Consider the following 23996-nt stretch of genomic DNA (forward strand, 5'->3'; position numbering starts at 1 on the left):
AGCACTTTGTGACCCTGTTCTGGAAAAACGCTCTATAAATATTACTTACTTTTTTTGTAAATGTAATCAATTAAAAGTATTACATAAAAATGAAAAAATAAATAATTTTAATCTTAATTTCACAATCATTTACTTAACAAGTAGTGATGGGCTTGTTCTTATTTTCAGAGCCCAGGAGGTGGCGCTCTTGCCTCAAAAACTAACGTGACTTTTCATTCAATGTAGCCGCTCAAACATTTTACATCAAAGAGCGCCATCTAGTGGGCTCTGAAAATAAGGACGATGCTTCATGAAGCTTCATCAGCACTTTCACTATTCCTTAATTTCCAGCTCATGGCAGGATGTGTTTGTTGTGCCGCCTCAAATATTTTGTCGTGAGAGGAGAAAGAAGTGAAAGAACTGATGAGAGAAGACTTCCTGTTCACTGATGGCTTCCTCCCTGAAAACAAAACACCAAAAAAAGAAGCTTGTTAGGGAAGGGACGTTGACTTCCCGCATTCCGATGTGGAAGGAGCTCGAGCGTCAGACACTGACCAGTGTTCGATCTATTTTATTATTCCAGCCAGAAGTATCAGCGATGAAGAGAAGAGTGTCGCACAGCTCCAGGTGGGAAGAGAGACGCTCCTCTGTCGTCTATGGTGAGTTTATTCTTTCGTTCATTTCGTCTGTTCCGAGTACGGAAGTATATCAGTGTCATCGGAATATTAAAGGATTGAATTTAACATTCCAAATGTTGAAATTTTGAATTTTTGGAAAAATGTTAATATTGTTTTGTTTTTACAGATTTTTTTAAATTGTTTAATTCAATATTTTTTTATACCGAAAGGTGGATTTTTTTTTATTAAACTGAATTATAGTTGAAGTATTTTTAAATATCTTTAAAATGAAGAATTTCTTTATATTTTAGTTCAATACTCAAAAATACATTTTCTGAATTCCTTTTTTTTTTTATTTTTACACCAAAGCCTTTTAAATTCAATATAAAATGTTGGTATAATAGAGTCACCAGACAAACCCAAAAGATTACCGAGCTACTTGATCGAACTTTCAGCCAATCATGTGACGCGTAGACAATCATGTGACAACATATTGTCATCATTAGACCAACATTTTTACATGATTTTAAAAGGCTACAAATTAAAAAAAAGATTGTTTGTTGCTTTTGGAATTTTTATTTTTAATAATTGGAACCAGAATATCAAACTCTATGTATTAAACATATTAAAATTGAATTAATCCAATTCATTTATTTTCTAACTTCCTTTCAATACACGAATTATTGAATACAATTACTAAGAAATATAATTATATGCTTATAAAACGCAACATAATTTATTATTTATTTATTTACTGTATATATTGAGTATTGTTTTGATTGTTTAAGCGCTTTGTGACCCTGGTCTGGAAAAGCGCTATACAAATAAAAATGACTTACTTATTTACTTAAAATTTAATAATTATAATAAAAACAATATTTAATATTATGTTTGAGTTATTTGTTCTAGATTATCAAACTCTGAAAAACTAAGTATGTATTTTTTTTCAATATTATTATTTAATTTAATTTAACATTTCAATATACAAATGATCGAACTCAATTCTGCAAGAAATACTGTATATACATTTATTAAGTTATTGAAAAACAACAAGCTTTAATTAAAAAAAATAAAATAAAGTTTAAACGTTTTAAATCTTAAATTCAACGATTCAATCTTCTAAAAGTAACGATCCTTTTAGACACAATTAACTCAGCAACGATTGGTCAAAACCCACCTGAGTAGAGTTCATGGAGGGGGCGGGACTTCCGGTCAATCAAGCAGCACCTGTTGACGTCCATGTTTGTTTTCAGCCGTGAGATCCGCCACCTTCAGCTCCTGGCGGATGCTCACTCTGGGCGCCGAGTATCAGGACGTCTGGGCGGCTCGACCCGGCAGGAAGTCACGACCCGGAGGTTCGAGAGAGAAGCGAGTGAAGGAGGAGGAAGAGGAAGAGGAGGATGAAGATGAAGAGGCCGCTCAGACAGATGCGTCACCATGGAAACCAGCTGTCACTCAGAAGAGCAGCGACGGACTGAGTCAGCTTGTCTGGGAACATGAAGACCAGAACCGTGTTCCGTGGAGGTCCAGGTGAGAAACACACCTTATGACGTCATCATGTTTATTACTTTTGTTTTGATGTTTTTTTAATCATCTGAGCACTCGATTCTTAGTTATGTTCTTTCATTTCAATATTGAATAAATGAACTAGTCAAACTAGCTAGAAATCCATTCATGAATATACAATAATAATAACAATATTTTAAAAGTGAATAACAACGTTTTATTAATTATTATTATTTAAGTTTGATTTACTTGCAGTACACGTTGATAACCGCTAGATGTCTCTTCCGCCACGTCCTGGCGCGTGTCACCGTGACAGGAGAGCAGATGTGTCCACGAACAAGACATGAATCACTTGTATGTGATTTTAAGACGAGTTTAATCCTTGAGTGTAACAATAGTGAGTTTAACTGAAACGGGAATTTGAAATCAAAATGGCTGCCTCTGGTCTTGTTCTGTTCTCCTTCACTTGAGGAACAACAAGCTTCTGAATTCAACATCTTTTTCAAGCAGGAGTCCAAGAGTCAAGGCTGCACATCAGCTACTGAAGTCTAGTCTAGTGTCACACACCACTGACTATTGTCATGTGCAGAAAAAAAAGGAATAATGATACACACCACCACCACAACAATATTTATGATACACACAACAACTATTATTATGATAGACAGAACTAAAACAATACACACAACAACACTTATGAAACATATAATGTTTACAATAATAATGATACACACAACAACAATATTTATGACGCACAAAACAACAATAATTATGATGCACACAAAAAAAACAATAATTATGATACAGACAACGACGAAAATGACAATCCGACAACAACAATAATATGTTACACACAACAACGATAATTATGATACACACAACGACAAAAATGAACGTCCAACAACAACAATAATTATGATACACACAACGACAAAAATGAACGTCCAACAACAACAATAATTATGATACACACAACGACAAAAATGAACGTCCAACAACAACAATAATTATGATACACACAACAACGATAATTATGATACACACAACGACAATAATTATGATACACACAACAACAACAAATATGATACTGACTACGGCAAAAATTACAATCCGACAACAACAATATTTATGATACACACAACAACGATAATTATGATACAGACATATTTTACAATAATTATCATACACACAACAACAATAAACATGATGCAGACAATGACAAAAATGAACATCCGACAACAACAATAATTATGATACACACAACAACAACAAATATGATACTGACTAAGGCAAAAAATACAATCAGACAACAACAATATTTATGATACACACAACAACAATAAACATGATACAGACAACGACAAAAATGAACATCTGACAACAACAATAATTATGATACACACAACAACAACAAAATTGACAATAACAACAATAATATTCAAGAATTAAATGCGGATAAAAATGATAAACAATATTCATGATACAGACAACAACAATTAAAGTGGTGCAGACACGACAACAACAGTATTAATTTATCTTCCAATGAAAACCAAGTTTCTTCCGTCACTGTATCAAAACCTCAGTGATGACGACGAGAGGAAGAACACGTGCACATCAGTGTTAATGAGGCAGCAGGTGTGACTGTGCATGACTGGATCTGTGTGTGCGATCATTCCAGATAGAAATGTTTGCCTCACACTCTTTCTTACCTATTCCACTGAGAAGTGACTACCAACACACACACACACACACACACACACACACACACAAACACACACAAAACATACACAAAACACACACGACCCTTTGACCCAGTCTTTCCTCCAGCTGGGGAACATCTACACTTCTGTTTGGGTTTATTTATGTCACGGATCTTTCTGAACAACAGTAGAACCTCAAGCTACGTGACCCGGAGAACAAGATCGTGTTGATTAATAAATACAGATTGATTTAAATCAGTGTTGGAGATGATCTTACAAAAATCAAGATTATTTTGTAGTTTTAGTTGTAAGTGCTTTATATAACATCAATAAAACATGCACACATTCATGAACAAGAATTAAAGTTATCCTTCCATCTTTTCCGGATGCATGACGTGTATTTCTTCTTTTAAGACGCACTCCATTTTGGGATTGATCAGGTCATTTACTCAACCCTAATGTTCTCGTCATCCATCCTCACTACAACACATGTCACTGTGGTCGACTCAACCCATCAGCACGAGAACACAGAGTGTTTTAAACGAGCTGGTTCCAGAAACTGAAACATGTTCTGACCATCAGTCTTGTGACTGAACATGCTAATTGAACGATGGTTCGGGAACTAGTTCATATTTTGGGTGATTTTTGGTTGTTGTGAACACTATTCTGGTGTCTGTGGACGACTCACTCTTTCAGTTCATCTTGAGTTGCCAGATTTCAACAGAGCCTTACAGAGAAAAACAAACTGTAAACAGGTTTTTATGATTTTTAAAGAACCCTAAATCCGGCTTCGTCATCAAACAAAAAGCATCCACGGTGAAGCTACAGCAGTATGAAGTGGACGGACTCGACAAAGCAACAAGGATTCTACAATAATTGAAACTACTTTTATGACAAGGTCGATGAGAATTGGGGGGGAAAAAGAATTTAGTCGACTTTAGTCGCTGACTTTCCAAAATAAAATCTTCGTCATGACCATGAACGCATCACCGCTACTGTGGACTTGATAGACAAAAATGCTGCCTCGATGGTAAACTTCGTTCTTTAGATTTTCAAAGCAGATGTCAGACCATTATATATATATATATATATATATATATATATATATATATATATATATATATTTTCTAAATTATGATATGACGACGGAATCTGACACGTGTTTTATTGTGAAACCGATGAAATAATTGCTGTCTGTGGTTATATATGGGCTGTGGCAATTATTATTGGAAATCGTTTGGAGCAAAAAAAGAACTATGAGCTAGTTTTGGAGCGGAGATATTTTTAATTCTGAACTGAATAGAAACTAGAGTATTTTAAAATTTGTGAACTGAACTTAGAACTCGTTCATGTAGAAAGAAAAACTTTCCCAACTCGGCCGCTGCACTAGCTAACATGAAGCACGTCTGATCCACTCACAAGATGCTTTCATCGATTTTGAAACATTAAAAACACAAAAAAGCCTTTAGTTGATTTAAATGTCTACTGTTAAATTGTTTACTTATTTTGTGTTCAATGTAAAACTTTTCAATTTACAACCTAACATGGCAGCTAATGTGAAACTCCAACTCCCCTGACTCGCATGTTTCAAACGTTGAAGTCTTTCTTCTCCTGGTTTGGAATTATTATTATTTTAAAAAGTTGCTCTAAAATCTGGGCGAACGAGAGGTTACGAGAGCGGAGTCCATTATGACAAAACAATCTCCATTAGTCTCCAGCCAGCTGTAATCAAGCCTCGGTTTTTCCTTATACAATGAGTCCCCCGGAGATGGAGACTTCGGGGATTGATGATTCTGCGTGACAAACCTCAATGCTTGACCAATCCTATCAGAGTAGGCGTGGCTATGGTAAACAAGATTTTAGCTTAAGAAAAACAGTGGGCGGGGCTTAAACAGATAAACGGGGCTTAAATGTAAATATTTCAATGAAAAGAGAGTTTTGTACAAACAGACACACACTGATGATACAATAGAGTCCAACATCTATTTAAGACACACTTAAATTAACACATTACTTTAACTTTAATGTTTCACTTGACATCAATGTAGTGAGACAATTATTTCAATTTTATTCATCTTTAATTGTAAGTAAGTAATTTATATTTATAGAGTGCTTTTCCAGACCAGGGTCACAAAGCGCTTAAACAATCATAACACAACTCAATAAAATATATATTATTTTACCTCGTGTGCAATATAAAATATCGTCGAATTACCACCTTTAGTTTTTGAGCGACTTATTTTATCCAATCTTGTTTAAATTACTGCCAACAAACGTTATTTGAATCCTAATAGTAAAAATAAAGTAAATTACAATGTAAAAATAGTGACATTTGTTACGTCGAAATCGATCAAAACGCCCAAAAATAAAAACCCTCCGTCGATCACAGCCATTCTGTTTATTTCCCAGAGTTTCTGAGCAGCAGGTGTGTGCGAGTGTGCGCTCCGGCCTCCGATTGGTCCTCGTCCTCGTCACGTGTCCCACCTTCCCCTTTTATTTCCCAGCGAGGAGCGTGTGTTGAAGCTTCAGCCTCCAGCAGAGAACATCACACGCGCACACGCACAGCAGGAGCTGGATGTTTTTTTTCTTCTTCTTCTTCCTCCCTGATCTGAAGATGTTCTCCGGCGGATGGATCTATCCGCGCAAACTTGTCCGAGTCTGGGCCGAACCTTCGGCTCTTTTCTCCCGCGCCTCGGATGAAGAGTTCGGGCTGTGATGCGTCTGCGCTCCGTCTCCACTGACACCCCACTTTGGATTTGCCCTTTCGCTTCTGCGCGTTTTTCCCAGGATGGCTCGCTTCTCCGAAGACCTTCCCAGCCGCTATGGAGGAGGAGGGAGAGGAGGAGGAGGACCGGCCGCCGGGAGAGGGGGCCCCCGGGGCGGCGGCGGCGCCGGAGGAGCCCCGGGCGGCCAGAGGATGTACAAGCAGTCGATGGCCCAGCGCGCCCGGACCATGGCCATATACAACCCCAACCCGGTCAAGCAGAACTGCTTCACCGTCAACCGCTCCCTGTTCATCTTCCGCGAGGACAACGTGATCAGGAAGTACGCCAAGAGGATCACGGAGTGGCCATATCCTTGACGGGTGTTTGCCCGGTGACTAGGCAACACCCGCGGGTGTTTGTCCAGGCTGTAAAAAAAAAAAAAAAATCACCTTCTTTATCCGCGCACCTGTCGCACACAATGACCACCTCCTCTTTCTCCTCCTCCTCCTCTTCTTCCTCCTCCTCTTTACACTTTGCCCTCTGTCTTCGCCCCACGGTTCTGGTCCGCGCGGATCCGCCTCCTCGTCTTCTGCGCCCTCTCCAGGGTGCTGAACGCTGCTGCCCACGCCGCGCTGCTCATCCCAGAGAAAATCTGGGGGTGCTGTGTGTCGATCTGACGCTCCCACGAAAATAATAACTAAAAAAAAAAAAAAAACGAGGTTAGATGATCAGAACATTTGAGTTAAACTGGAACTAGAGTCTGAGTTACATTGTATCGGTTGTTAAAGTTAATGGTTTGATATGGTTGAGATGGAAGTAGATCAGTGTCATCAGGAATTTAACATTTCAAGTGTTGAAACTTTTGATTTATCTGTAGAAATGTAGTTTTTTAAGCTTTTATTTTTTCGAATAATTCTATTGCATATTTTCTATTTTGAAAGGTTGATTGTTTGCTGAATGGATTTATGTTTATATCTAGTTTTTTGTTCTAGTTCCCAAAATAAATTGTCGAAAAGCTTTTTTTTTTTTTTTTAATTCTTAGCCTTTATAAATTATTATATAAATAGTAACAACATTCGCTTTTCTTACATGAATGTATCAAAAAATGCAACCTTTCAATCTACATGATTATTGAATTAAATAAAAAATTAAACAAACAAACAAAAAACCCTAAAAAAACAACAACTTAACAATGAAAATAAACAACAAGATATAACCGTTCAATATTCTGATGGCACTGATTTAATTCCAAATGTTAGGGTCTTATTTATTTATATGTTAAAATATATATTTATAGTGACCTTTGGTGATGTATTTGAATTTATCTTTACAAACTAGAACATGATAGTGATGCTTGTAAACACATTATCTATCTTCAAAAAAAAAAAATCTGTAATAGTGTATTAGAAATGTTAGTTTTGTTTATCTAAGCAGGAAATACATCATTGATATCTGAAAATGTGTGTTGGAAGTAGTTTTCCACCTAACGCATAAAAAACGTACTACCTTAAATAGCAAATGGAACGTAAGAAATTGTGTGGGGAACTTGCCTGCTTCTGACCTTGGCTCCTGTAAGAGTTGGAGTGATTCAGTTTTATTTATTTAGTGTCAAACCTGTCTAAAAGCGCTCAACAGTTTAAATAACCCTTTAAATAACCCTTTATAATAATATAATAATATCACTGATGGTGGCGACGAAACCTTATTTTGAACCGGCAGAAACCTGGAGCACAACCTGACTCGGCGTGAGCGGCTGTCACTAGCTGAGAGGGAGACAAGTAACTGTGGGGTGGAGAGAGAACTAATAGACGTTTAACTTTATTTAAATAACAATTGTCTTTGTAATGATTATCATATAAAAAGTATAGAAACATAAACTTATGTTGGAAGTTATGGTTGGTGTTTAAACGAGCTTGTATCCGATGCTAGTAGACGATATCATCGTGAGGTCAACCGGTTCAATGTACAGAAGACTTCCAGGTTCAAATGGATCAAACTCAGATTCTACAGGAAACTGGATTTCAATATTCACGTTCCAGTTGTCGCGTTCCATTATATTCTCTAGTGTCTATTAGCCTGGTATACCTCGGTCAATAGGGCCCGACCCGCGAGCAATGACCCGCTGAGCAGAGCGAGCATTGAAAACCAAAGGAAATGGTCAACCATCTGAAAAGATCACGAGTGCATTGAGACATCTTCCCCCAAGAGTCCGTCAACCATAGGAAGATGAAGCGTTTCTGCTTTAGTGGGCAGGAAGTGGATGTTTTTGAAACCGTGCTTTTGTCTTTTTTTGGTCTGTCGTTCATATTTCACTGTAATTGTCTTCATGTTTTTGTGCAAATGACTTTCCTTGACTTCCCTCCACTCCATTCGAGTACATGATCCTGGCCACCATCATCGCCAACTGCATCGTCCTGGCCCTCGAGCAACATCTTCCCGCCAGCGACAAGACGCCCATGTCGGAGCGACTGGTGAGTTTTGAAGCGACTTCAACGAAAATAACCTTTTTTTTTTTTTAAATCCTCTGTGTGACCGAGCATACCTGAGTGACCGAGCCTCAGGAGTGAATGGCGCTGATCACGATTAGGTTGTCACGGCAACCTCCATGTGTGTGGGTTTTTTAAGCAACAGGGGTTCATTTCATGCCGTAGGCTAATGTGTTAGAAGCACCGAAAGTGGGGGAGCGTATGTTTTTTTTTTTTGGACGTTGACAAGGGGCCGATTTTTGAAAAGCAGTCAGTGTCTATCTCTGTACTCCTGAGAGAAGATTGTAGTCCAGGTGTGTACATTTGATTTATTGGCCAGAGTGTGTTTTATTTGGGTTCAAAACTAACTTTAAAAAGCCTATAAAATGCAAAACGTTTTTTTGGTGATTAGTATGTATCTAAAAATTTAAATTAATTCACATTTGAGTTAAATAAAAGAAAAGCTGTGTCAGTTCAGCAATTAAATGAGATTTAGGTGTCGATCTGAATTATAGAGTCACACTGTATTATGTGTATCTTTTCACAATTGACCAATCACAACAAAGCCACATGTTTTTATGGTGTCAGGTTAGGGATGTGACTTAACGCTTTTATTTATACAAAGGGTAGAAATCAGATCTGGTTTAAAGTCTCACAATTTACTTGTATAAAAATAACACAGAGTTTACATGTCTGTCTGAAACCATTCAAAGCACTGAGCTGTTAGTTCGCTGTTATATCTTCATTGCAGTTTCACAAGACGTTAGTGATCTTACTCCAAACTTTTCAACCGAATACAAACTTGAATAAATTAACCTCCAGGTCAGGGTTCGTATTTACTCTTTCAGAGATTGACCAAGCACAACAAAGGGGCGTGGTCAGAGCGATGCATGTGTAAAACTGTATTAAAAAAAGTCATTCTTTTCAGCCTCAGTTTAGATTAAACCATGCAGTCGTCAGCCAGAGCTAATAGCATTAGCATACAAAACTATTTAAGCTAATTGAATTTGGGCTCATTGCCTTTTTAAAATCTAAGATTTGTGTTGCAATACAAATGTATCGGTTTAACTGGTTAGAAATGCCTTTTCAGTGATCAATGGTAGTCGTGTATACTCCTGTGATGGAGCGGCCTCTCTTCCTAGGTAGCTGGGATTGGCACATCCAATTATATTTGTTGGCAGGTATGATTATGTTTTTAACCCCCGTAGATATTAAATAAAATACCCATGTTTTTCAAAAATTTGCAAAAGAAAATTATAACAAAATTACATTCTGACTAAAAAATAAAACCAGTAAAATCTAATAAATTCATAGATAAATAAAGGAGAGTGCTCGGTTTTTCTTTCCTCCTCCAAACTTCTGTCCAGTGAGCAGCTTTAATCTGTCGCTCCATCGTTCCTTCTGGACGCCTACACACCCCAAACGACGTTTGACCTCCTCCCGCTAAAGCCTCTCGGGCTCCGTGTTGACCCCAAAAAAAGAAAAAGGCTGCCGCTGCACGTGGAGGTCAAGTGGCATTCATGCTCCAGCACTGCTCTGGTTCTGGAAGTTTTCCTTCCCGTCCAAACTGAATGTCAATGAGCTCGAAGGCAAAGCACATATGTTTTCAAAAGTCTTGTTAATGTTCCGCGAGGGGCTCGACGGATCCTCCTCGTGCACGACCACGTAACAAGCTGCCGTTTAATTAGGAGCTTTTATTTATGAGTAGAGACTGGAGGCAGGCGTAACAAACGATCACATATCTACATGCCGGGGGATTTCCTCACGCACACTTCTACTCTTCATGCGTACTCCTAATCCACTGGTTCCTTCTCCGCCATCTGACAAATCTGTGCTTAACGTTCAGTTTAGATTCGCCATGTTTTTTATGGTGTCAGGTTAGGAATGTGACTTAATGCTTTTTACTTAAACAAAGAGTAGAAATCACATCTGGTTACAGTCTCATATTTTACTTGTACACAAAGAGAGATTAACACAGAGTTTACATGTCTGTTTGGATTTTATCTGAAGCACCGCGCTGTTAGTTCGCTGTTATATCTTCGTTAGATTTTCACAATCCTTCATTTATCATACTTCAAATGTTTCAACCAAATACAAACCTCCAGGTTGGGGTCAAAGACATCTACTCCGACATTCCTTCCTCACACAATATATATATATATATAGTATATAAAACTATATATGGTTAAGTAAATTTGATAAAAACTATCGTATCTTAGGACTTTCACATCAATAACAACCCAATTCTTACAAAAACAAAGTATGTTAGTTGTGCACTACACTATCTGGGAATGAATATACAGAACAATTTATTTTGTTTCTCGAATAGGTTTGCCATGAAACCATGGATCGTGCAGATTTCCCATATCGTGCACTGACAGTTCTCAACCCCCGGCGATAAAAAAAGAAAAAGATTACTGTTCTATCGACTATTACTGTCTGAAAGGTGTTTTGTTTTTAAAGAAATTGTGTTTTCTCGAGTAAATTAGTCTGTGTCACGTCAATACTCTTGTTTCTGTCAAGTTTACTGTAAAAATAAACTTGTAAACTAGTGAAAAATGAGTGAAACACAAATTCCATATCATTTATTTCGATCCGTTTTTTTAATCCGAAGATGGATCCGTGAATATACTGCGGACCTTAAACACGTCCGCGGTGCAAGAAAGGGTCGTGGGGCCCCGGGCTCTAAATCAACGGACCGCCAGGAGCTCAGGGTCCAGTCGTATAACAGAGGAGCAGAAATGATTCCACTGTTTCAGAAGCATAAATGATTCAGTCTGACTCCTCTGCTCCTCAACAACAACAAACTGTCATTATTCCGCCACCGCCGACTCTCGCCGGCGTATCTATTATCAGACATTTTACAGTATGCTGCGGAAAAGGTCACTTTTCTTTTCCAGTCGTCAGATTTGTCACTCTCTGCTTCAACATGATTATTTATGTCGCAGGCTGTAGGGAGGGTGGGTGAGGCGGGGGGGCTGTCAGGTTGTAGGATGCTGCGAGCGAGGAAGGGAGATGGAAGAAGAGGGGGGGGAGAGGTTGTAGTGTAGGCGTGAGATTACCACGGCTCGTGGCCCGCGTTCGCCCCGAGGACTCCTGACGGATCTTAATGGCGTCAAAGGATGTTCAGACTCTCTGACTTCACGAATGAAATGGATCAAACCCCGCCGTTGATGTGCCGCCGTCAACAGAACCGGAGACTGAGGTCAACGTGTACGAGGGGACGCCGAGTCATTTTACGTGGCCCCGCCGGATGTTCGTCTCAAAGTCAACGTAGATTAATGTTCAAAGATAAAGTTTAAAATGAGATTATTTATGTCAACAATGCAAGTAAAACTGTAATTTATTTGGACAAAACGGAAATAACTTTCATTTTCTTCTCACACTCGTGTCGACTAAGGGTTTGGATTATTTTCAGAGTAATCTGGTAACTTTCTAGCATTATAGACAACATTTTTTGTTCATTTTAATGTAGCGACTGGAGCTCAGTTGTCTTACACTTTTATATTTGAACGTCTGTAATGTCCATCTTGTATTGAAGCCTATGACGCAAGAATTGTTTCGGAAAAACTTAAATAAGTCTAAATTTTAAGATAATTTTTGTTGAAAAAGTTTAAAGAATAACAAGCGATATAAACAGGAAGTACTCTGGGTAAATATCGCGAGCGCTTCCAGTGTAGACGGTAGTGATGGTCTGGTGAAGCTTCATGAAGCAGTGTCATTATTTTCAGAGTCCACTAGATGGCGGTCTCTGCACTGTTTTCCTTTGATTTGAACAACTAATGAAACATCCCATCATTTTTAAACTGATGGTGCCACCTACTGACCTCTGAACAACATGACACCGTTTCATGAAGCTTCGTCAGCACATCACTAGTAGACAGTAGACTGTGTCACCCTGGAAGTATCTGCAATATTTACCCGGAGTACTTCCTGTCTGTACCACTTGTTATTCTGCTACAAACGGTCTTAAAATACAGATTTATTCAAGTTTTCCGGAACAATTTCTCTCATCATGGCTGTAATAAAAAAATGGACGTTACAGACGAGCAGTATGGAGGTATTTGGATGTTTTTAAGTGTATTTTTGGACCAAAAATGAAGATGAAAACAATTGAGCTCCAGACGCTACATTAAAATGAACAAACATTTTTTGCATATAACTCTAAAAAGGAACAGATTACTGTGAGAATAAACCCAACCCTGGTGGAAATATCAAAATCAAACTCTTACTTCCTGGTTGGTAAATATACATTTTGTTTGGACCACAACTTTGAGGGCTAGCATTTTTTGTTGTTGCTTGTATGATTGAGTTTGAAGCCTCCTCGTTACCGTGTGAACTATCATGACCGAAACACCAGCAGTCCGCTCGCCCAATGAGTGCATAAGGACTTGAGTCTTTACTTTCCGTCCTGTTTTTCACGTTCCGCTTCATTAACTGCTGTCTTTGCACATAAAAAAAAAAATCTCATCCTCTCACTGATTCTCTGTCTTTCTTTAGGACGACACAGAGCCCTACTTTATTGGAATATTCTGTTTCGAGGCCGCCATTAAGATCATCGCCCTGGGCTTCGCCTTTCACAAAGGCTCCTACCTCCGCAACGGATGGAATGTAATGGACTTCGTGGTGGTTCTGACCGGGTGAGTCCTGCGGGTGTCAGCTGGGGCAGCGGGCATAAGTGACAGAGTGGTTTCTTTTGTGCGAGTGTGCAAGAGAATGAGGGTCTGGTGGAATCAAGTCAAGAGTTTAACGTGTGACGACAGGAGAGTTCAGCCCGACAGAGATATCGGGTTCAGGTGCGAGTTAGATAAATGAGTCGGTGATTATCTGAGTCAGATTTGAGTCTTTTGTCGAGCAGCCATTATCAAGCGTCAGAATCTTTCCTGACTTGAGTGACTTTTAGTCCGTAAAGAAGTACAAATGTAAACTACAAAAACTTAAATCCAAGCAACTTTATCCGTTATGTTTTAGGTAAATTATCTTATGTGGGGTAACAATGATCTGGATTGAAATGCTTTTTTAAATTTATTTTGAGATATTATGACTTAAATTGAGCCTAAATCACCAAAAAGTAAGTAAGTAAGTAATATTTATTTATATAGCGCTTTTCGAGACCAGGGTCACAAAGCGCTTAAACAATCAAAACAATACTCAAAAAAGTACATACTTTAAAGATCAAGATAATACTGAGAACAACACAGGAGTTCAAGTACTTCTTCCTACGAAGTTTCTAAAAACGCTAAACGTCTCTAGAATAAACTAAACGTTTTTCTTAACCATATTTTACTGTTAACAAGTGATTTCAGGCTTATTTTTATCTTTCAATATTTTCAAATAGCATTTTTTTCAAAATGACTAAGTCTTTTTACTTGAAAGAATACTTTAAATATTTAAGTTTTTGAAGCTTAATAGTAGCTGGAGCTGCGGGAAAGTGGTTTTATTTTGTAAAAAATCAATGTTTTTGTATATTAAACATGAAAACAAATCTCTGGGGTTTAAAACCGTTGCGTTGATGTATATACTGTAAGTGAATAATAATAAAAAAATACTCAAAGTCAACTTACATTTAAAACCTCGAAACATAAGAAAAGGAAAGATAAGCAGCAGCGATGAAAAGGTGGATCCAGTGGCAGAAAAGTAAGTGATGACTAATTTACTGCGAGTTTCCTGAACTCAAAAAAAGTGAAGTTGGTGTTTTACGTAATCTCCGATGACTCATTACCGCGTGGACACACAAGACATCACGTCATTATTGATGTTGAATCAAGCCCTGTATTAACAAGGAAGTCTTTACATTAGACCTGACGTTGTGCAAATGTTCGTCAAGTCTCTCCTGCCTTCCGTTGCTCGCGTCCCGTGCTGACGCAGCTGGATAAAAATCAAGGATTAGATTGTGTCGCCTAGCAACTAGTGGATTCTGTGCTGGTTGTAATTGTGCATCTGTGTAACTGTTGAGGCGGGGGTGCAGATGATCAGTCGCTCTCAATCAATCGTTGATTAATCGCATCATGGAGAAGCACATTTGTTCAGTCGGGTGACACGTGGAGAAGACTGGAAATATAACGTATCACTTTTAAATCAAATATTGATCGCACAAGATTAAAACGCTAAAATATTCAGTCTTTTTTTTAAGGGATTTCGTTTTAAATGTCCCTTTAAACTCCTTATTTATAGCTTTTCTTCAGGTGTATTTGTGGGTGACGGGTCGAGCTGCAAACTTACCTACTGTAATTTGATACACTTTTGAAGATTAATATAAATATTTTGTGTGTATATTGTGATGAGTGTTTACAAGTACATTTTGTTATTGTTTATTTACATAGATAGTTTAGTTCAGCACTATCATTCTCGCTGATTCTAACTGATTTCATGGTCTCTTCAAATGTATTTTTAACCAGATTTAGTGAAAATATATATATTTTTAATCAAACAAGATGAGGTGTGAAATTTAAAATACCACAAAGTAAAACTCAACAGAGCTGGATACCTAAAACATAGTTCTGGTCTCTCTGTGATGCATTTCTTAATGTTGTGCTGATGAAGATGTCGACCCCATTTATAAACTGCTTAAAGAGATAACTTTAAATAAGATTCAAATTTGGCCCCAGCTTTTTTTTTAATTTTACCAAATTTTCTCCCTTTTTTTAAAAAAAAACAACAACAAACAACTTCCTTTCTTATTGAATTAGTGTTTTTGTTTTTTTAGCAAGATATTTATATGGTAACTTTTGCACAGTTATTGACACTAGTCAGTTAAAAGGACTTTCATTTAACTCTACTGTTTTTTTGTCACAATAGTTTCAGCTGTTGCAGTGCATTATGGGACCAGTAGTATACATTCTTCTAACCTGCTGAAAATTGAGCGGGCCAAATTATAATTGTATTGTCAACGAGTATTGAGTCTATTGCTCTAGATCAGTAATTCAATATCCTCAGGGGCCACGTTATTGACAAATTTGCTGATACGAGGGGCCTTGAAATAAACGAGTTAAAGTATTAAATCAAGTTATGAAAGCAAGCCTGACATTCTAATAAAGAGTCACTTAAATATTTCCGAGGCCAAAAATGGCAAAAGCCCTCAAACAAAAACCCTATAATCATATTTAGAGAATATTAATTAAAAATAAAATAAAATACTGAATACATTTGTTAGTTTCTTCATGATTTTTGACTTCAAAAATACAGTCAAAGGGGTCACAAGGGAACACTGGCTCGTATCAAAGCACATTCTTCTCGGCCTCGTTCGAATCGCCCTCGCGGACGAAGTGTCTCGAGCTCTACCGTGTTTACCAGAAGCAGTGTTGTGCTGCCGAGCGGGTCGGGCCCCTCGGTCTTTAGGCTAATTATGTTGCTTCAGCCATGAAGTCCTAATGAAAGGCTCTAAATAATGGCGTTGCTGCCGGCAGTGGCAGACCTTTAATCTGTCCTGATCAGACGTTAGTGGCCGATAATGGAGGAATGAATCTGGCTCCAGTTGCCAGAGGCTTAATCAATCTTCTTTAAAGAAAAAATAAAAAATGAGGCCGGACAAGAAAAACCTGCTTGTTTTATGCCTTAATGTTATTTTTCATGCGATAATGAATGACTTTCGGCATCAATTGATCACTTCATCATGAATCATGAGCCTTTTAAACTCACTCTTCGCTTTGTCTCACATGTAGTTTCTGGATTTGTTTGTAGGTTTTACTCATAATAACATTTTATTTTGAAGGGCAACTTATTTGTTTTCCAAAACCATGTTGGAGCGAAACTCGTTTGAATTGAACTTTATTTAAAATGTTCTCCCTTCCCTGAAGACAAAACACGCCTGCTAACAATCCTGTATCACGCGATGACTAAAAAAGCTCAAAAAACAGAAAGTCGTTAAAAATAGCTCACAACCGTAAAACGGTCTAAACGCGGACATCAAGGTCGCGGCGGTCTTTCATCCGCTGCCCCGCCGGTCGGTTGGCGGTCCGACACCAGCGGGGACTTGAAAGTGTCCGGGGTGAGAGGTGGTTCCGCTCCCTGCGGTTCGAATGAAGGACGGTGTGAATGTTTAATGCTCGGGTCACGCGGTTCAGGTGTGTCGCAGGTGTGTTGGCGTTCAGATGAGTGAGCTCGCCTTCAAACGTTTGGCTGCCATATTGGGCGAGACTCTTGTGATCCTGTCATGAACGCTGCTGATATGAGAAGTACATGAATGTCAGAAGATACAAGGGGAGAAGGATTTTTTTTTATCTATCTATCTATCTATTAGTGTTTGAGATCAGTTACTTGAGTAGAAGAACTCACATTTCTCCGATCCTTAAAACTCTTCACTGGCTTCCAGTTTCTTTCAGGATCAACTTTAAAATTCTGGTTCTTACTTTCAGATCTATTCATGGTCAGACTCCTTCTTACATCACTGATCTGATCCAGACTTACACCCCAGCTCGGGCTCTGAGGTCTGTGGATCAGAATCTACTTATGGTTCCACGCACACGGTTCAGGACCAGAGGAGAGAAATCTTTTCAGGCTGTTGCTCCTAAGCTTTGGAACGATCTTCCTCTCACTTTGCGCTTGATGGATCTACTGACTCCTTTAAGAAACATCTTAAGACGTTTCTATTTGTTCAGGCTTTTCCTTGATTTTTTGGAACTCCTGTTGTGTTATCAGTTTTATCTTGACCTTTAAAGTATATACTTTATTGAATATTGTTTTGATCGTTTAAGCGCTTTGTGACCCTGGTCTGGAAAAGCGCTATATAAATAAAAATGACTTACTTACTTACTTACTAACTGGCGGTGATTAAGAAAAGGCGAAGAAGAAAGTGTAGACGGGCTGGAATGGTTTGGAGACATCGTTATAGACATTCAAGAAATGTTTGTGATGCTTCTAAACAGAAAGATAATTTTGGGTGTGAGGTCGATCTGTGGCGATACGTCTCAATATTCTTTTAAAAGGAAAAAGGATTGTATAAATGAACCAGTATCACTTGAACTACTGCGTCTGCGTTTTGACGAATATAAGATAAGATAGAAAACTTTGCTTTTTGTTGAGTCAGAAATGTCTGGAAATTATCATGATGGTTAAAACATGTTACTTTACGTTGGGTTTTCGCAGATGATATTCTCGTATATGTGGAAGAAAACCGAGTCTGATAGATGGATAGATACTTTATTGATTATGTAAACCGTCTGCATCTTTGTTGAGGACTAGAGATGGAAAGTAGCATTGTGCTAAATCTGGTGCAGCAATCTTTTTAATGGAACTTAAAGCACTTTGTCCTTTTTAAAATAAACTGAACTGAATCCCCAGAGGAGAAATTATTTCGTCCAGAAACAATAACACATTTGTATAAACTGTATACAAAAAGGAAATGCCATTTAAATGGACAGAAATAAGTGGGTAAGCTAAGCTAGGAAATGTGCGCTAGTTAACGCTTGTTACTTTGTTGTCATGGAAACTGCTAGGGGGGGGGAGTAGGGCAGTAAAAGGGATTATCTACAAAAGAGTTCCATATAGTGGGCCAGTCTGAAAATGAGAACGATGCTTCATGAAGCTTCATTAGCTCATTATTAGCCCTGCAGTAGCTAGCATGGCTACTAAGTGACTAGCGTCAACATTTTGAAGCTTATCTGCTAACAGCGGGAAGGGAAGAATAATCTCCATTAAAATGTCTTATCTTTTCTGTATACAGTCTCTACAGGTACGTGTTTTTTTCCACATAAATATACACTAGTGTATCATCTGCGAAAAGAGAAACCAAACATCATTTAACTTTATCAAATTTTCGACCAAAAATAACCAAAGTGTGTTGTTGAAGTTTTACGTTTATCTTATACTCGGTCAGGTACTGATGATGCCTCGCACAAGACCGGTTCTCAGTAATCACTGCCGAGCTCCGTAACACTGACACACGTGGTCATCGACCTGAAAAGTGTGTGTGTTTTTGTGTGTGTGTGTGTTTTTGTGTGTGTGTGTGTGCGTTGCTTGTGCTGCAGGCTGTTGACGTCTCAAAGCAGGTGAGGGTTTCTCTTTAGAGGTAGATGTGTTCTGTGAAGCCATAAGAACACTCCACACACACAAACACACCACACACACAAACACTACACACACACACGAACACACACCAACTACACACAGCTCTGCTGGCAGCTCGCAGCAGCAGGTGGGATCCGGACTCCTTCTCTGCCAACTCACGCTCGGTCAGACCTGGTCGGAGCGATGAGTGGTTATAAAATTAATCATTCCCTAAACAATCGATCATGAGACGAGCACTTACGCCGCTGTCATTAATCATTTGCCGAATCAATGCTAGCAAAAAAAAAAACAAACACCAATAAGCCAGAGAGGTGGTTACTGCGCGTCATGCTTGAAGAGCCAGGTATTGGGATGTGTTTTTTTTTCACAAAAGGAAGTCGTGGAAACTAGGACCAGAGGTTAGATTTATCAGCAGAAAATTCAACTTGATTGACACAGGATTTCATCTAATATAAACAGTAATTATACACATATCTTTAGAACATCAGGACATTATTTTAGTTATAATATATATACATTTGAATTATTGAAAATAATTTGAACATTTGATGCACTTTCAGAACAAGACAATGTTGTCATGGATACAAAAAAAAATGGCACCATAACATTTGACTAATGACTGGAATTATAGACACAGAGACAAATACATTGTTAAAAAAACAAACCTATGGCATCAAAATTATTTTACATTTAAGTTTAGGTTTCTTATATATTTATATGTAGATCCATTATGCCAATCATTGAAGGAAGAAATAACAACCAATAAAAAAAATTAAAATTAAGAAAGAGGAAAGAAAAACTAAAATAAGAGCTTACACTCTTAATGTGATCCGAAATCATTTATTTCTTGCAGAATTCATGAATTCTCAATGAGATATTTCAGGAAGGGACTCTATATTACTCCCCTGTCTGAAAATCTTGGCGAACGAGAGGTTACGAGAGCAGAGTCCATTATGACTTAATAATGGCTTCACCTTTCCTCCACCCAGCTGTAATCACGCCCGCTTTGTTTATACAACCAGCCCCATGGAGATGGAGATTTTCGGGATTGATGACACGTGGCGACAAACCCAGATGCTTGACCAATCACAGCAGAGTGGGCGTGGTTATGGTAAACAATATTTCACCAACAGAAAAACATAGTGTTTTCAGTGGGCGGGGCTTAAGATCATTTTCTAATGTAAATATTTAAACGAAAATAGAGTTTTTTATATAAACCGACACATAATGATGATACAATAGAGTCCAACATCTATTTAAGACACACTTAAATCAACATATCAGTTGAACTTTAAGCAGGTTTGCCAACTTTTAAATACATTGAGAAATAAAAAATATTTTTTTTCTAGTTTTTTTTTTCTGTGGATTTTTTAGGGGACTTTGTTTAAATTCAAATGAAGAGTCTTCTGGTTTGTCCACATCCCGACCGGAGATGTGTCAGCGTTCGCTTCCAAATCGTGAGACGCCAGCCTCCGTGCGAGACTCGTCGTCGAGTAGCAAAGCGTGTCGGAAGTCGAAGCATGTCAGACGAACCATGATCAGACCGAGCAAGTTAACAAAGTGACTAAATGGCGAATCACGCCAACAAGCACTCTAGCCTCCCATGAATATTCACGGACGCCCCGGCAAGCAAAAGGTGACTCACAGCCGCCGCAGCTCTTCCCTCACCATAATGTCTGACTAAAATGGCTGCTAGCTAAGTGGCCTCACATGTGACGACGCAGGACCATTAGCATAATGGCGCGTATCTGGCAGGTTCTTGGCCAGACGCGTCTTGCATCATCTGCTCCGTTTGCGACGCGGCGCAGCTGTTGACAACTCTTTGGAACAGTAAACTCAGGCGGCTCGGCGGGAGGCCGACAGCCACACAAACACTCTCGTATTTATCCCGGATTTGTAGTTTTGATCGCACAAAAACTGCTGCGAAATGTGTGTTTTTTTAACATGAAAATGCACAGCTGATCGTGAGTAATGTTTGCTTCTGACGACAAACAAACTACGTCTCGCTGCAAAGATGTCAGTGATCGTCAAGTTGATCACTTCCTGCAGACGGGAGTTCACCCACATTTCAATCATTTTCTACTCACTCTCATTTCGGGTAAGGGTTGGGATTATTTTCAGAGTAATCTGTTCCTTTTAAGAGTTATAGACAAAATTGTTTGTTCATTTCAATGTAGTGACTGGAGCACATACAGTCGACTGTCTACACTGGAAGTGCTCGCGATATTTACCCAGAAAAATCCTGTTTGTATTGCTTGTTATTCTTCAACTTTAGCTTCAAACAATCTTAAAATATGCTCTTGTTTTAGTTTCCAAAAGACCTTCTTCTCATCAAGGCTTCAATACAACAGGGACGTAACAGACGAGCAGTATGGAATTATTTGGATGTTTTTAAGTGTTTTTGGACAAAGATGAGGACGAAGACAACTGAGCTCCAGTCGTTACACTAAAATTAACAAACATTTTTGTCTATAACTATAAAAAGGAACAGATTACTCTGAAAATAATCCAAACCCATAGTTGACATGAGTAGAAAATGAACATTTTAATTGTGGGTGAACTTTTACTTTAAGGATTTAGTTTGGCGAGTGTTTGGTAAAACAAAACAAACACAACAATAGTTAAGATATATTGATTATCCACATTTTAAACAATTTAACAATTTAAATACTCATACTAACTGTTGGTTTAATAAACATTAATATACATTTTGTTTTGATTTGGACGGCTAAAGTATTTTCGTTCCTCGTGTGAAGCCCTTCCAACACAAGTTTCAACTTAAGTCAACAAACATCGTCGTTGCAAACATGATCTAAATGACATTATTCTGCACTTGGATGGAAATTAATGCAGAAAAAGGTAATTTGATTGAACATATTGGTCTTTTGTTCCTTATTTCTTTTTTATGTTGCTTTTTTTATTTACATATAGGAAGTTTAATGCATTGATGGCACGTCTTCATCAGACTATTGTACTACAAATTGTATAAATATAACCAAAAAAACGGGGACAGGTTGTGCTTCTTGAAGCAACAAACGATCATGACGGAGACGGAAGCGTACGAGGATCTATCAATACTAATGAGAAGTTACAATTGACCTGTGAAACCCTCCCCCGCGAGGAGATGCTCTCAAGTGTTGTGTAGATTGATTTCTATCCTCCAGGGCATCATAGGAACAACAAGAAAAGCACTGAAGCAGAACATACCGCTGCCAAGTAGCGTTTTCCACATGACCCTATATATATATATATATATATATATGTGGAAAACATGCTTTTCTGAAGCATATATATATATATATATATATATATATATATATATATATATATATATATATAAATCAATAAAATCCATAAAGAAAAAAAAAGCATAATTAATTTAGTAACAGTTGAGTATTTTACCTTAAAACTGTAAAATATTTTGCAAAAAAACATCATCAAATCCACATGGGAGTTGATGCTTAAGATGAAGAAGATAATGAAACAATTTTTTTCTCTATTGACAATAATCTTGATATTTTGATACAATACATGAAATATCTACTTAGATGTACAAATTATACTTTTTATTTGAAGAAAAGAATAAGAATCTGCAATACCATATGTATCATGATACAGGGAGAGCAATACCATATATTTCAATACTGTCGGAACAAGGATATATTTGTAGTATTGTGGAGTACTTGACTCTGGTGTTGCAGTATTTACAGACCACATGACTCTTGATGAAGTTCTAACTGTTTTCATTTGTTTTTAAACCCAAGTAAGTTCAGCTTTAAATGCTGCTGGAGTCGACTGTATCCTCTCGTCCTCAGTCATCGCTGGGATCTTGCAGGATTTCATCGTTCCTTTAGCTGTGGGACATAATGAGCGCCGCCATCTAGTGCAACGCAAACATTTAAACACGCTGTGAATATATCTTCATGGTAATTGTAAATTAATAGAAAAACCTTTTATTTGAATCCAAGTTTATTAAACTGTAAACCATAGAACCGTCTTTTCTTTTTAATATATTGGAATATCAACATTTTCCAACGCCACTAATCTATACTATACATATAAACACCCACATAGCTATCTAACATTGAAACTGAAATACGTGATGTATAACAGGTAGATTGTGGATACAAAAGGAAAAAATGACTTTCTCATCAAGGAGTTCAGTCGTTCGATAGAGAATGAAAGGAGTTTTTTTAATTTTTATTTTAAACTCTTCTGGATCCAGAAAAGCATTTCCCGGTGTGTTGTACATTTCAACAACTGACGTCACAGTCATCACCATCAACACACGATTCTTTACACAGTCCAGACTTAAATAGAAAAATTATACATATTGTGTTACCTCTGATCATCTAATTTGTCTTTCTGTAAAAAAAAAAAAAAACAATGGATTTCAGAGAAATATTTCAGCTGTTTTGAAAACACAATAACAAACACGTTCCAAAATACCATCTGGATCCACGCATCTTCTTTAAGGATTTTCCACCATTTCTGGTTCCTTTTTTACCGAGTTATGACCATGTTAGTTCCGGAAAATGTCTGTCCTGTTAAGTTCACTGATATCAAAGATATTTCAAGTGCTAAAAAAAGATGGATGAACGTTGGTTAGCGCAACTGCCTTTAAAACAAGAAGGTTGTGTCGCATCTTTTGCGTTTACGCCGTGCACTCCAGTTTCCTCCCAAAGTCTAGAAACATACAGAGGTGGGTTGATGACTCCAGATTTTCCATAGGTGTGAGTGAAAAGTTGTGCCTTGAGTCTCCCGAACTAGCTGGGATAGGCTCATGAAATATGCCTGTAAATAAGTATTAATGTGAGTCTTTGTCGTGACATTCGTTTTTGTTATTACTCGATCGCATCAATTGTTTCTCATCTTCCTTGTCGACCCTAAATCTCCTGAAAAATGCATGAAAAGCTTGTTCCTCCTCTTCACGATCGTCTCATCTCCTTCTCGCCGCCCGAGGCTTCTTGAGGAACAAGCGCGGGGAGATTTGTTTACGTCTGGAGTCGAGTGAAAACC

General features: G+C 37.9%; 2 protein-coding genes across 4 annotated transcripts in view; both read left to right on the forward strand.

The window, feature by feature from the left end:
* The first annotated feature begins 557 nt into the window (after positions 1–557).
* On the forward strand, positions 558–2170 carry LOC148079466 (uncharacterized). The gene is made up of 2 exons (XM_087791040.1): positions 558–638; positions 1850–2170. The coding sequence occupies exons 1-2, from the start codon at positions 578–580 to the stop codon at positions 2128–2130; spliced, it is 342 nt and encodes a 113-aa protein (XP_087647166.1). The 5' UTR covers positions 558–577; the 3' UTR covers positions 2131–2170.
* Positions 2171–6198: 4028 nt separating this feature from the next.
* LOC148079467 (voltage-dependent N-type calcium channel subunit alpha-1B-like) overlaps positions 6199–23996 on the forward strand; it is a 129194-nt gene continuing 111396 nt past the window's right edge. The window contains exons 1-3 of one of the 3 annotated variants that reach the window (XM_087791038.1): positions 6199–6874; positions 8873–8978; positions 13473–13612. In XM_087791038.1, coding sequence (XP_087647164.1) covers positions 6591–6874; positions 8873–8978; positions 13473–13612 — 530 coding nt within the window. In that variant the 5' untranslated portion in view covers positions 6199–6590. Of the gene's footprint in view, positions 6875–8780; positions 8979–13472; positions 13613–23996 lie in introns of those variants that run through there. The other 2 variants (XM_087791039.1, XM_087791037.1) reach the window with 2 other exon arrangements.

This window comes from Callionymus lyra, chromosome 5 (genome assembly GCF_982586985.1).
Source record: "Callionymus lyra chromosome 5, fCalLyr1.hap1.1, whole genome shotgun sequence".
In the NCBI taxonomy this organism is placed as follows: domain Eukaryota; kingdom Metazoa; phylum Chordata; class Actinopteri; order Syngnathiformes; family Callionymidae; genus Callionymus; species Callionymus lyra.

Bases quoted from the DNA above. Each gene is read 5' to 3' on its own strand.
- LOC148079466 (XM_087791040.1), top strand. From the start codon at position 578: ATGAAGAGAAGAGTGTCGCACAGCTCCAGGTGGGAAGAGAGACGCTCC. The intron at 639-1,849 runs GTGAGTTTATTC...GTTTGTTTTCAG, and splicing joins ACGCTCCTCTGTCGTCTATG to CCGTGAGATCCGCCACCTTC.